This window comes from Pocillopora verrucosa, chromosome 1 (assembly GCF_036669915.1).
Source record: "Pocillopora verrucosa isolate sample1 chromosome 1, ASM3666991v2, whole genome shotgun sequence".
NCBI lineage: Eukaryota > Metazoa > Cnidaria > Anthozoa > Scleractinia > Pocilloporidae > Pocillopora > Pocillopora verrucosa.
Window position 1 is genome coordinate 19,395,323 of NC_089312.1, and position 14,020 is coordinate 19,409,342.

Genomic DNA, 14,020 nt, shown 5'->3' on the forward strand with positions numbered 1-14,020 from the left:
AATGAAGCTAGGCCAGGTTACCTAGCATAATTAAATTCCTCCACATGCCGTCGTTTGGTTAATATTTACAATTCAATTAGATTAACCTCAAAGTCATTATCCGATCGTGAAAAGTCAGCTGACATGCTCTGGGTCTGAGACTTCACTGATATTAGAATGTCTGCCCTTTCTTCTGAAGAGCCGGTGAATGAGGTAAAAACGGAGGGAAACCGCGCGATCCGCCTCTCAAACGTAAGTGTTGTCATTTTTTGGTTGCCGCCAAGCCGATATTGCACCAATATTTGTTGATCGATACAAGCTCTCAAGCGGGAAGTACAAAAGGTAAGTTTCCCTGAGCGATGCTAAATTCGGCAGCCTCTACATTAGTGGACTCTGATCTTGCAAGAACAGGTGAAAGAGAAACAATTGGTCGAAACATAACTTCACTGTACGGGAATGCGAAGAACAATACAGAAACCCTGAAGGAACAATTGGAAACTTTCACCATTAAAAACAAAGATGTGTTGAGGGATCACAGAGATAAAATGACAAGCCGAACTTCGACCGTAGAAGAAAACGGACATGTCAAGCAGTCTCGAGATGTCGGAAATGTCTCCGAACAAAAGATAATGAGTCCAAAAACAGAAAGAGGAAGAAGACTCTTACCAGCAACTCCAAAGTCACTTTATTTATCCCAGAGTCCAGTGACTCCGTCGATTAATTATTCAGCTGAAATTGTGACATTAAAATCCAAACGACTGAGTACGTCCTCATCACGAAGCAGTAATACTTCTTTATCTTCGGAAGATGACCTCGGTAGATCGAAAATCAAACAAACCCACATTGCGCTTTATAAGTTCGTGGCCCGACACGACGACGAAGTTAGCTTGGAAACTGGAGATGCGGTTCATGTGAACAAGAAGGATGAAGATCTGTGGTTCGTAGGGATTAATTTGCGGACCGGCGAATCAGGAATTTTCCCATCTCGCTACGTCTCTGATATTTTGCGAGAAAGCGACGTTCAAGGTTAGAGTGATATTCTTGTCAGAAAAATAGCTCGGGTCTAACATTCAACTCTATTTTCTTTGTTTAACTTTGAAAAGAATGAAACAATTTCCTTTCAGCTTTTATGGATTAGGAAACAATGGAAATAACAACAAATAGCAAATAAGTGATAACCAGCTTCCTAAAATGAATGAAACATATAATTATGTAGGTGGTAACTTCTTTATTATTCAAATTACTGCCATCAACATCGGTGTTGTCGTCATTACAAACAAATAAATGGATTGCATGCTAGAGAGCCTTTCTAAAAACAGACGTTGATTACGTAATAAAGGCAAAGCATGTTTGTTCAAAAATTACACTTTTGTTGCTGGCCCAAAGCAAGCAAATTTATCATAACTCGATTTTTCTAATAAATCAAACTCTCAAAGTGATCTCAATTGAAATTTTTTTTGGTTAAGAGTCTTCATTGACTAATATTAGTTAACAATTATTCATTTTCACCGACATTAAGGTGAATAATTGTTTTAACAATACACCAGACTAGAGCCAGAAAAATGGTCGGAAATGAAGTTCTTGAGGGGCTATTTTCCTCTGGCAGCTTGGAGATTCATAGCACTAACTAATCACTTGCGAGGCTAAATTTTGCCACTACTATGATCAAGACTAGAAATATAAGTCAGCAAATTTTGAAAAAAAATAAGTTTACAAAAATAATTATTTAATTCTACTAAGAGCATATATGATCTAAACATATATATTATAAATAAAGCAGTCAGCAAGACATATTTTCTACTCTTTCAGACAATTCCAAAAGAGGTACACAAGTGAATCAGTTCAGTGTCAGGTATGTACAATGTAACATTTGGGTGTAAAATGGAAAGAGAAAGCATCTTTAATTTCAAATATAGCAAGTGTACTATCTCTATATTTACAATATAGGTTATAAAATGATTCCAAGTTTTATTTATAATTAGAGAGTATTGTCAGGTAAACTCTTCTAGGATTGAAAAAAAATCAGCAAGAGCTCATTGTGGTCTTTATAAGTGGATTTTTGGAGTGTAATATTAAAAAGATATTGCTTAAGAAATTATTACACATCAGTAATGTACATATTACTTTGTACTGTTTGGGATTAGTTGACCAGATTGATATGCTCTCAGTTAAAGAGCGTGTTAACACTTTAGCAGATGAAAAATGAAAAATTTGTCAAGGAGTTGTTTCATTTAGAATGAATTAGAAACCTAAGAACTGAAAAATGATTTGTTCTCAGTAATCATTTTCTTCTGGGCCACTTATCATAAGTTCTTTTTTAATTGAATTTGGAATTGACATTCCATTGAATTGAACTTGAATATTTAATAAACTAAAATTGAATTATCTTTGATGTGCGATCAAATTTCATGGCTCTGAAATTTAATATAATTAAATAATAATTTAATTAAGCATTGAATGTTACCTAATGGTCTATCACATACCACCTATGGTTAGCCATTTGATAATAATTACTAAATAAGCAGTACAGAAAATACTAATACAGTTATCAAGTCTGTTAAATGTAAAAAACCTCAGTGGTAATCATTGTATAAAGAACCTCTCAAGAGCTTTGACCCAAGATTTTAATTTTTTATGGGGTTTTGTTACATTATTAAGGTAGACAATGCTCTTACTCAATTTAATTTCAATTTTCACTTTCCATGTGCATGAGCTCATAGAGATGTAAAAGAAACAGTGCTGGACATGAAGAAAAGCCATTGAAATCATTTTGTTACAATTTTTTTCTTAACTGCAAAATATATTGAGTGATTAAGTTTATGAAATCAATGTAAACATCTATTGAACACTTTTCTGGAAGGAACTTTATGTTTCTTGTTTTCATACTCTTAAGATTTCTCGGATCAGTTGAAGTGAGTGGCTTCAAGGGAAATGATATCATATGTGATGCTATGAGAGAGGTATGCTTGAGTTTTTTGCCAGTGTTATTACAGTTTGTTTTCTTTCTTTTTTCCATTTGAAAGGATTCATCTCTGTATCTCAAAATCTTTAAAAACATCAGATCCTTCTGATACCTTGTAAAAGCAAGTGATAGATGAACACCAGTCCTTTGCTTGTATGATCCATCCTTACTGAACCTCTCACTTGTTTTTTCTTTTATTCCCCCCCCCCCCCTGAAAAGAACTGCCAGGCTGTTTTGAAGACTATCAGCTACTTTCAAGAATCCTGCTTGCACCCATTGCATTCATAAATGCATAAATTTTACAATTCAACAGGCCTTTGTATAGGTTGTGTAACATGGTGTACCTTTGATGTTGGGATCCAATATTAGGGGTCTGCAGAGTCCTATACATCAAAACCTTTTTTTATTATAATAATAATTATAATTTTTTAACACCTTTCAGATTGTAAAACAGCATCAACTGACATCAGTTACCAAACCCCCAGCATGTTTACTGGATGTCAGTGAGAGAGGAATCAGAATTACTGAACATCCTCAAGGTCCATTAGGAGGGAAGGTAAAGTGTATTTATTGTTTATCTACAGTGCAGATGTCACATTACATACAGTGTTCTCCTAATATTAAGTACAGCAAAATTTTCTTGAATTCCAACCAATCTTAGCCGTTTATAAAAGGTACTACAAGTGGTAAATTTGACCAGTTACTACCCAAAAAGGATAACACTATGCATTTGAACTTTATAGTCCATTGAATGTTGGTTATGACTTGTTGTTTGGTGCACTATTCATCACCATAAGCATGGGTACATAACTGCTATCTCTCTAAGGGGAATACAGCATGGTGTACATATGAATGTTGAATGTGTTGAAATCTGTTTAAAAGTCTTGATATAATTCTCAGCTTATCTTGGCCTAAGAGGAAATGATTTCTGTGTTTCCAAATTGATGTTTGGACCCTCCCTACCAGGAATTCCTGGATCTGCCCCTGTGACTGAATTTTAACCTGTAATATATATTTCTTGCAATTTACACAATGCTATATGTTGTGCTGGTGACAAGGTAGGGATTCAGTGGTGATCTCTTTTTTTGCTATCATTTCAGGACTCTGCATCTAATAAGAAATCAAGCAGACGTAAACTAGGAAAACTTTTTGACAGGGATGGAAAGGTTTACAGTTATTTTCTTACAACAAATCAGGTTTTTGTTATAGTTCAGTTGCTGGGAGATACAATGGCCTAATAATCAGTGCACTGGACTCTAGGTTGAGTGTCCAAGGTGTAAGACATGGCCAGGTCAATGTGTAGTGTTGTTGTACAAGATACAATACTCCAGCAGTGCCCTTCTCCACCCAGGAGTATAAATGGGTACTAGCAAATTGTCAGGGAAGCCTGATGAAATGCTGGAGGGTACCCTTAGGATGAGTGGCATCCCATCCAAGGGGGAGTAGTAACACTCCTAGTCAATTCATGCTACATGGAAACTGGGATAGGCTCTGGCTGGAAAAAAAAGGAAAAAATAAACAAGGAGGCTGGTGATAACATCCCTGTTGCATTCTGTTATGCCAAAATGGTGAAAATAAAATCTTTGAAGTTGTTGAAGCATTCACCGGTTGGATTCAATCTCTATTACCCAAGGGTGGGTGTTTGTTACTGTTACTGTAATGCTTATATACTGTAGAATGTTCTGGAGTAGCTTATGCCGCTTTATTTCACCTTTACCACCCTCTCCCAAATGAAGAAAAGAAATATTAAACCCAACAGTGTTTGTTTGTTTTTTCGTAGGAAACTTTAACGCAATCTCACTATTTTGCATTAAAGAATGTAACGTTTTGTGGTTGTCATCCACAAAATGCCAGGTACGCTAGAAAAGTCTTTTTTTTCTTCGTAATTTTAACTACAGATTTTTTTAATTGAAAGTCAATGCGCACATTCTAACGACTAGTTTTTCTGTTTTCCAGATTCTTCGCCTTTATCACGAAACATCCTGAAGATCACCGATTTGCGTGTCACGTGTTTATGTCGGAATACTCGACCGAGCCAGTAGCAAATGCTGTAGGGTAGGGAGTTTCTCAATGTTTTCTAGATCTTTTTATTTTATTTATTTCTGTATGTTATATTTTTCTGTTAATCTTCTTTAAGAGTGGATCAAGCTACAATACACACCAAAGAAACTAAACCCTCTTTGGAGGTTCTATTTCAGAGTCAACCTCCTTAAATTATTTTATAGTTAATCTCTCGTGTTAATTGAAGAATAAACGAAGAAGACTGGATGGGTAACGTTTTTGTCCACATAAGCTGCATTTGCCCTTTTGGGTTGGCTATCTGTTAGGTGTTCCTCAAATATACGAAATCCTAAGATGGATTACCCCTAAAGTAGATCTTAATGTGGATAATTCAGTCCCACGGCTTGATCGTCGTCACTTGTGATAACTTTGGCCCCCCTTAGCTTGACTCAACGATCACTGGTAACATTTCAGTTTCATGATGGCCAAGACAATGTTGCCGAATGACAGTGGGCTTTTTGATGTACTGCGTTTGCTGAAATGCTTTCTCCTGTTTGGCTGAGTTCAGTCCGGCATCATTTGGCTTGAAATAACGGACATAGACACTCTTTCTTCCGTTAAAAGTACTAATCGAGTTTTATCTGCTCTTGTGATTACAGGCTTGCCTTCAAGAAGTTTTATGCTGAATTTCTCGACTATCAAGCTCCTATAGAAGATTTCTATATCGAGTGACGTCGAAATTTGTCCCTGTTTTTGGTTTGTTGTACCCCAAAACTATTGTAATTCATTGCAATTTAAAATATACTTCCAGATAATTTGATTTTGAAACATCAACAAGGAATTATTTAATAGATAGGTTAAACCTAAATTTGGTGATATGAAAGGTATTCTCCCTTTCGTGTTGCAAGCGGGAACAATCCGCGTAAATATTCATTCAATTTTTAAATGGTGATATTAATAATATTGTAATTTTGAAGAAAAACAGTATATACTACAGATTGGTAGCCATAAGAATCCTTGAAATGTGGTGCAGTGCAGTCCTGATACAATACTCACCTTCCAAGTGAGCATCCTGAACGTGTTTCGTTCCCAGTTCTATCGCAAGAATTTCTCTCTTTCAGTTTGGAGCTGAAATCGTTGGCCAAACTCTTTCCTACTAAGAATTAGATACTGAAGGAAACAATATACGCGGAGCTTATTTGGAAACTAAGTTACAAAATGTAACATTAGAGAATGTTGTGTTCAAAGAATAAGTAGATAATATCAGGTCTGCACTGCGCGCAAATATTTTTAAAGAGTAACTATAATGCTCTACACCTGTTCATTTATTATGCATATTAGATGAATTTTGTAACCTACTGAACAAAAAGCTCGATACCATTAAGCTTTAGAAGCAACCCTTAATTTTAGTACTTAGATGATATAGAGTTAAGTATATAGTTTTAATATATAGATTAAGTTGAGTAAAAAATTTGTGTTGAAACACATCCGAAACCGTGCCATTACGGTCAGTAACGTGGTCATTACTTTTGACTTAAAAAACCTTATAATTCATATGCAGACGCAATAAACTTTGACTGAAATCTTTACGAGATTGGAAAAAGATAAACTTAATTAAAAGACTGGACCGCCTCTTCAACAAAGGAGTCGGAGAATAGATCTGTTATATAGTACCTTGCTTGAAAGGAGACCCTTTAAATTGGCGCCGAGTCAGACCCCTCAAGCCCTCACTATATAAGTCAGAAAAATTTAACCAACACAGAAGAAATGACCCTTAATTTGGCCGTTATTCGAAGTCTCCACTAGCTAGGTATTGTTAAAAGTAACCATTTAAAATGAATTTCAAACATAGTCTTTGGCTTGGGTTGACAGTCATTGAACCCACATTCTTTTGAGCGTCTGTAAATGAGCACATTTTCAAACCATCGTTTCTATATAATTGGAGTTGTATTGCCTTAAATTTCCAATACTCTCCACTTGAACTATGAAAGTCGTCGTAGTAGGAATTATCTTCCCTTGTGATAAATGTTAACTTTTGATTTCCAAATTAAACAAAGCATCATTTATTGCATGGGGTTTACGTGGCTTCATTTTATTTAAGACAGGTGAGTGTTGTGGATGACGAATAAGGGGATCTACAAGACTCCATGTGACCAAAACTCAGAGATGTGCTGTATCAAAAGTACCGCAGATATGAGTGTTCAACGCTGTTCAAATTGATTTGAAACAGTAGAGAAATCAGTAGATTAAAGAAAAGAGAAAAACTACTGTATTCCTTTCATAACGAACCTTTTTTGGCCGGCGCCCGTTTCTGTCACAATTTACTTGTGAAACCATGTGAGGAATGCCAAGTTATCGACTGTTTTGCCGATTCAAAGAGATGTAATATTTAAAAAAAACGAAATCACATTTACACGGTTGAGGTTGAAGACCAATAAATAGAACGTCATTTTTTTTTTATTTCGTTTAACCCTTAAATTATCTCTTAATGAGTTGAACATCAACCTTTGTTTCCCGCACTTTGTTTTGCACACTGGTTTGTATTTATTTCTTTTTACCCTTATTATCTCTTAATGAGTTAAACATCAAACTTTGTTTCCTGCAGACTTCCATCTTTGAAACATCGATATCAACGTTTGCTGGTGAAGCACAATGACTTAACAACTCTTACTTTCAGATTATTTTTAGTTTGATAAACTTTCTAATATCAGGTCGCTTATACTTCAGCTCTGATAAACGCCATATCTACAATGCAATGTTTCATGTCTAAACTTAATAAATGAATTTGGAGAAGAAGGCGGTTCTCAGAAAATCGGCCTGTCCTTATCAGATCACCGACAGAAGTTATTAAAATTATTGAGTTCAAGTGCAATAGGTGCAATAGTCTTCATGTCTCTTCTGAGTGAACAAAGGAATATCACTTTACACACGTCTTTTTTTCTAGCTTTCTGTTAAAATTCTATCAGTGTCAAGAAATTTTACCTTCTTTAGTTCCTTTAAGTTTTAACCTCGCTATGGGGCACTTCTCCCACTTGGCTGTGTTAGTCACAAGAGTTGAGAAGGAAATATTGGATTTTAAGACAGTAAGTATTTACTGTAGTTTGATACCTCAGATCAAATCCCTGAAATAACATGAAATATAAAACAGTCTTGATATATATGGTTACGTCCCGAATAAATTCACTGCGGTACGAAATCTATCCATAGAATTCTACTCTTTTAGTTTACCACTGAAATTGTCGAACTCTTTCTTGTGGTGACTCGTGACATGGTAGTATAGGTGTTATGATGCAAACTTACAAAGAATATTGGGCTGTGTGGGTGAGAGTCATTATTTAACAATCAGATTATGGGCTAAAGATTTCCCTCGCTTGATACTCAGTAGTTGGTGAGAGCAAAGCCCGAATCAACCATCACGCAAAGAAATCGAGTGCGAATAGGCTGATTGCTCTAGTGTAAATTTTACTGCTCGTTCAAAACCGAACAAGACTGGCCTGTGTAGTTCAGTATTTTTATTCTGTTTACAATTGCACCGACACTATTCGACCATTTACTTTACTCAGCGTCTATCACGGAATAGATAGCGAGTGGCGAAGCGAATAAGATAACAGCATTTGTGATAGAACTCAAGTGGACTGGTACTAAAATCGGATGTGCATCTCGCACAAATATTTTTAAAAAATTGACGATGATGCCTACTACAGAGTTTAGAGGCATTTCGTAGCCTATCAGATATTTCATTTGGGAGGCTAGCACTTGAGAAACAATACTAAATCATGGCGCTTGGCTAAAAATAGCTTTACTCAAGTTAGGATAGGTTAAAATTATGTGCATGCAAAACTATCCAGAATGCACCATCACAGTTAAGTTAAGATAGTGTGCAAAAAATGCTTAATAATTCATATAGTAACAGAGTGCGCGTTGATAAATTTTCAGGTAGACCAGTATGAAGACTAGCAAAAATCGATCAACGAGACAGAATTCAAAGCCTCCAGAAAGAGAAACCCTGTAAGAGAATGGTGCGAAATGGTCACAGATAATCAAAACACTATACTTTGAACTGTGCTCACTGTAGGAAACATGTTACAGAACCAAACTATATAAGTATTAAATTTATCAATCCCACAAAACTGCAGTCAGCTAGTGCAGGTGTTGTATCTGCCGAGAAAATGTAATCTGACAAATCAAAGAACAAATAAAAAAGTCACAAACTCAGTCAGACGTCATTAAAGAAGAATTATGTTAGTCTGTTCAGTTTCATGATAATTTGGGTTGTGGTTACTTCTCGAACAATAACCTTCCTTGCTAGCACAATTTACTCAAAAATGAGCGTCGAGAACAATCCAGGATTGCTTGGGTTTTGTTTACTTCGCTTCGCGGTTGCTACTTTGGTGAGGGATTTTGGTAAATATTGCTAAGATCAAATAAGTCTGATTGGCTCGGGTGTAAAATATCTATCAAGAATAGGGCCGTCACAAATGCATATGAATGCATGAATTTGAAATCCGTAAGTAAAGGAATCATGAATCCCCAATCGCTCCTTCAGGATAGCGCTCGTTACGCTTGTTGGACCGTTTCCAAAGAAAGAGTACCTTCTTATGCATTGAATAAAAGGGGTAAGTTTCTACAGAAACTCTGGTGCCGCGTCAATGGGAGTTTTTAACAGGGTAATTTAGCATTATCAACTGAGTTGATAACGTAAATTTGCCACCGTAAAGAGTTAAAAAGCTGACGTTTCAAAGAGCTACCGCTCGAAACGTCAGCTTTGAAACTCTTTACGGTGGCCAATTTACGTCGTCAACGCAGTTGATAATGCTAAATTACCTTTTTGTGCATTGTTTCAAATCGTTTACGGACATCACGACACTGTTAAGATTGCAGAGGGGTTTTTTGTGTTACACCAAGGACTTTGAAAAATTTTAGGCGGGATACTCAGCTTTGTGTGCAGTGATCCTCTTGCCCGATGTTAGAAAAGAAGGCTTTGGTATTCTAGAGATTCTATTTTGTTTTCTTTGGTTTAGTTTTGGTTTATTTGTTTTCGCTTTGTTAGGATTAACCATGAATAAAAAAAACATCATCTTTTCATGGAATTTTTATCATAATTCTTTGCTTTTAATCTGTCTTTTAAATAATTTACAATGTAAAACTATAATTAATAGAACGTGATTTAAAAAACCATCTTGCCCTGGGGGCATTTCCCACGATAACTTGTAGCTTGCGTTTGATTAACAGTTCAAGCCCAGATCGCGTGCTCCAGCCAGCGTAAATACCATATCTATAATTCCAGCACTCAATGGTCTACAATAATAGTAAATAAGTTGATTAATCCACATAGAATGAGGGATGATTTTGAGGAAATCGTATTATCCTAATCATACATGAGACACCGTCGTTAAAAAAAAATTGAGTTGATTCGGAATAGTTCTGTAATGTTTCGTCTGGTTTGGCAATATTTTTAGTCTACATTCACCGACGGCCGTGTTTCTGGTAGGCAGTGAAAAATTAGTTAGCACTAACACGTCTCAGCAGCTGAAGTATTACTACGTGAATTAGGCTTAATTGGGTACAACACCTGTAAAAGCAATGTTAAGAATGTGTTGACCTGCAGGAAGAGCCTTTTGCTTTAGGAGTCCAGAAGGACGGATTTGATTATTACAAGGACGAAGTATGTCACAAGTACTTGTGCGCACGCACCCTACCAGCACCCTTCGCACGCTTTCCTCCTGCACCCACCCAAATAATACCCTTGTACTACAGACTGTAGTCTGGAGCTCTTTTCTGAAAGAGGACAACGATCGATCAAATTGTCGGTTATTGACACAATTGATTTTAAATACTCGTCTTTTTGCTCAAACATTATTTAAGTAATTCTAAAAACTGGAAATTTGTGTTCACTTTTTTACGAACTATGAAAATAATAAGATTTTTGAAATGTGAAATGATGTATTCCTGATTATCAGCCACCGGTGTGACTGAGATGCACAAAAAGAGCACGAAATCTCAACTCGTAAAAATTAATAATAATAATTGGAATAAAAAAACAAATCAGACGAGATAGAGATTAAAGAGAATGCTCCCTATTTACGTCAGGCAAGTTGAACGGTTTGTGTTCTTCAGGAAACAGGATGGTGTGGTTCATCTTACCCGGAAAGCTTTTAATTATTTTGACAATTAAAGTTTCCTTTGGTTACAAAAGTGTCATCAGGATCCAAGAAATCTTCCAGAACAGACGCCAAATTTTATGAAACCTCCATTTCAAAACGGTTGGTGTTACAAAATAGGGGGTATACCTTAGGTCGTTAACTGTTAAATGTTATCGTTCCAAAATATGGCCTTAGATAACTTACAGCTACATGCACCCGATCAGTGCAGAAGGTATCATTGTGCTTATCAAACAGCAGCAATTCCTTTCTTTATTAGGATTATCGCGTAGTATCAAAGATAAAACGTAAGCCTCTGAATCGATTACTCGGCGAGGTCCAAAATAATTGGCAATCGAAGGCCTAGTTTAATCTTTCAGAGGTTAATAAGTTCAGCTTTTTAAACTTAACATCGAAGTTTCGCAACAATTGTGCCCTCAGAGAAAATAACATTGATACCTTACGCTCCGAAAAGTTTAACAAACCGATATATTTTACTCGCTTGGCGACTCAAGCGATCTCTAGCGCTAAATAACTAACATAACTTGACAGCCAGATTAATGATCCGTGTTCATACGGACGAAGTATAAATAATGGGGGCGTTTGGAAGCTTAAAGTACGGCTTTTTTGTTGAATTATCGCAGTTTTGTTGTTTTAGGGATACGTTGTTGTTTGTCTTTCGCCGTTCGTTAACCATTTGAATATTCAAGCACCTTTGAAGCATGGCCGCACATGTTTTACTCCAATTGTGTCGTATCACAGTGCCTCCAAAAATAAATGGGTCCACTAAACTGTTGAAATACACCAAAGCGTTCGCAAACACCAGTACATCTCCAAAATAACTCCAGTGAGCACCATTTCCGAAGTCAGCCCATAACCACATAATGTGATAGGGTAACAAGCACAGGGAGAACGCTACAGCACCGAACAAAAACGTTTTCACAATAATGACATTCGTCCTTGTTCGCTGCCTCACCAGCCTTCGGAACGACTGATTTCCAGCACCTTGTTTAATGCTGAATCGTTTCATCTTTTTTCCGTCAGAGTACAATCTGAATCCAATGCAAATGTATGCCGGGGCAATAATACACAGAGGCAGAGAGTAAAAGAGTAGAAAAACACACATAGTGAACATTTTTGGATAGTTCTCACTTGGCCACGCTTCGGTGCACTGTAGCTGTTCGCGTTTATGTTCAAGAACAACGATGTAAGGTGACACAAGAGCACCAGATATGCACCAAACAGCGGATATCACAACCTTAACCATTCTTTTTGTTATCATTGGCTTGAAAGGTGTCACAATGGCCCGATATCGCTCGATGGCCATGCATGTCAATGTTGCAACTGAAACTCCTATTAAAGCCGTCTGAAATGGGTACACAACTTTACACATGAGGGCTCCAAATGGCCAACGCTGGATTAAAATTTCGGCCATATCTAACGGAATCCCAACTGCACACGTCATGAGATCGGTAAAAGCCAGATTCAGCACGAAATATTCGCTGGGGCTTCGTTGTTTTTTTCCCAGCAGTGCACCATACAACAGTAAATTTGCAACAGTCCCGAGGATTGTTATGAGCGCATACGATGTCACTTGCACAATTGTTACTGTCCCTATATCTGAAGCTCCTGTCGAATTTGGCTGCGTCTGGTTTGAGTTCATCATATTTTCTGTTTTATCAAAGTTAGTTTTTGCAAAGAGAATCAAGCTCCTAGTTCCTCTACAGTCTGTGCAACAGCAATTAGTCTTTTAAGGGCTACGAAATTTAAGCTAGCGTGAATAATTACCGTATAGCTCGACTCTCGTGTAATCTTGAACCAAAGTTCAGTTGTGTGGAATTGCATAAGACCTCTGTTAAAATGCTTCTCTATTCTGCGATAATATTCCCTGAAGGCATATCACATTAAAATTGTTCGATGTAGGTGCTGATGTTCTCAATCACCTCACCAATGGGCTCAAAAATGGACTATTAATGCACTCCCCATTAAGAGTTTTTTAAGCATTTTCCCTTGCCACATATGCCCTGACGTGACGTAAATTGGACTCCATTCACTGTTTTGAAAACTGTAGCCTAATTAGGCGCTTTGACGAAGGAAAAGATTAGAAACGAGTGGGTGTGGTTTCGTATGACAGTGACGGCGATGTCCATAAGCAAATGCTCATTACTTTTCACAAGGTTCTGTTAAGAGCAGAGCAAGACACCAGAAAAGATTACTTTCTATTTTTGATATTGAAATGGTGACTTAATCTTCATTTTAAAGCGCACTTAATGATAAATATTGGTCCGTGCACCTAGTGACACGCGTGAGAAATTGTTTATCGTGAGTGGTTAACCGCAAGATTGAGCGAAGACTAACGTTGGAGTAGTGAGGGGGAAGATAAACTCTCTTATTTCCCTTTTCACCCACTCGTCTTCGAATTATATTTTATATTTTCCTTTACATGATCAAGGAAACTGAGCTCCACCGGCTTAGTGATATCGCTTCAACAACATAACATCGAATAAGAGTTCTTTTTAAAGGTGTTTACCTCAACTTAGTAACCCTTTATCACGTAATTATCGCCGCATGGTGCAGAAAATTGCCGAAGGTAAAAATGTCACACAGTCGTCTCTAGCAATAAATTAGTCTTTTGCAGTAGTAACTGAATTAATGCCGGAAAAGAAAAGTATTATTCCCCAACGAAGTATTTTGAAGAGTGCAATGTTTCGATACAATATTGACCTTTTGACTTGACGGCAAAAACAAGTGTAGCAGCCGATAAATTGTTAATCTATCCGATTTAAAACACGGTGTAGTTTGATTACGACAAACGAGCGCCCCTGACTTTATATTTTGGATTACTTGCACTATGCATGATACATATGGTTACCTGCCATTTCCTTAGTTGTTGTGTTTTGTTACTAACCTTTCATAATGCAAAAATATGATATAATAT

At 36.8% G+C, this 14,020-nt stretch overlaps 2 protein-coding genes across 2 annotated transcripts; one reads left to right on the forward strand and one right to left on the reverse strand.

Annotated features, from left to right (window-relative positions):
• Positions 1-96: 96 nt before the first annotated feature.
• Positions 97-7,061, forward strand: LOC131788762 (C-Jun-amino-terminal kinase-interacting protein 1-like). The gene is made up of 8 exons (XM_059105850.2): positions 97-1,005; positions 1,789-1,831; positions 2,873-2,939; positions 3,384-3,497; positions 4,042-4,107; positions 4,722-4,795; positions 4,898-4,996; positions 5,602-7,061. The coding sequence occupies exons 1-8, from the start codon at positions 339-341 to the stop codon at positions 5,672-5,674; spliced, it is 1,203 nt and encodes a 400-aa protein (XP_058961833.1). The 5' UTR covers positions 97-338; the 3' UTR covers positions 5,675-7,061.
• Positions 7,062-11,107: 4,046 nt separating this feature from the next.
• LOC131788846 (galanin receptor type 1-like) lies at positions 11,108-13,110 on the reverse strand. The gene has a single exon (XM_059105939.2). It carries the CDS (start codon positions 12,746-12,748, stop codon positions 11,654-11,656), a length of 1,095 nt encoding a protein of 364 aa, XP_058961922.1. The 5' UTR covers positions 12,749-13,110; the 3' UTR covers positions 11,108-11,653.
• Positions 13,111-14,020: the final 910 nt, after the last annotated feature.

Excerpts from the sequence above, each read along its gene's own strand:
- LOC131788762 (XM_059105850.2), top strand. The coding sequence starts at position 339 with ATGCTAAATTCGGCAGCCTCTACATTAGTGGACTCTGATCTTGCAAGA. Across the intron at positions 1,006-1,788 it reads GCGAGAAAGCGACGTTCAAG|ACAATTCCAAAAGAGGTACA; the intron begins GTTAGAGTGATA and ends CTACTCTTTCAG. Across the intron at positions 4,796-4,897 it reads TGTCATCCACAAAATGCCAG|ATTCTTCGCCTTTATCACGA; the intron begins GTACGCTAGAAA and ends TCTGTTTTCCAG.
- LOC131788846 (XM_059105939.2), bottom strand. The coding sequence starts at position 12,748 with ATGATGAACTCAAACCAGACGCAGCCAAATTCGACAGGAGCTTCAGAT.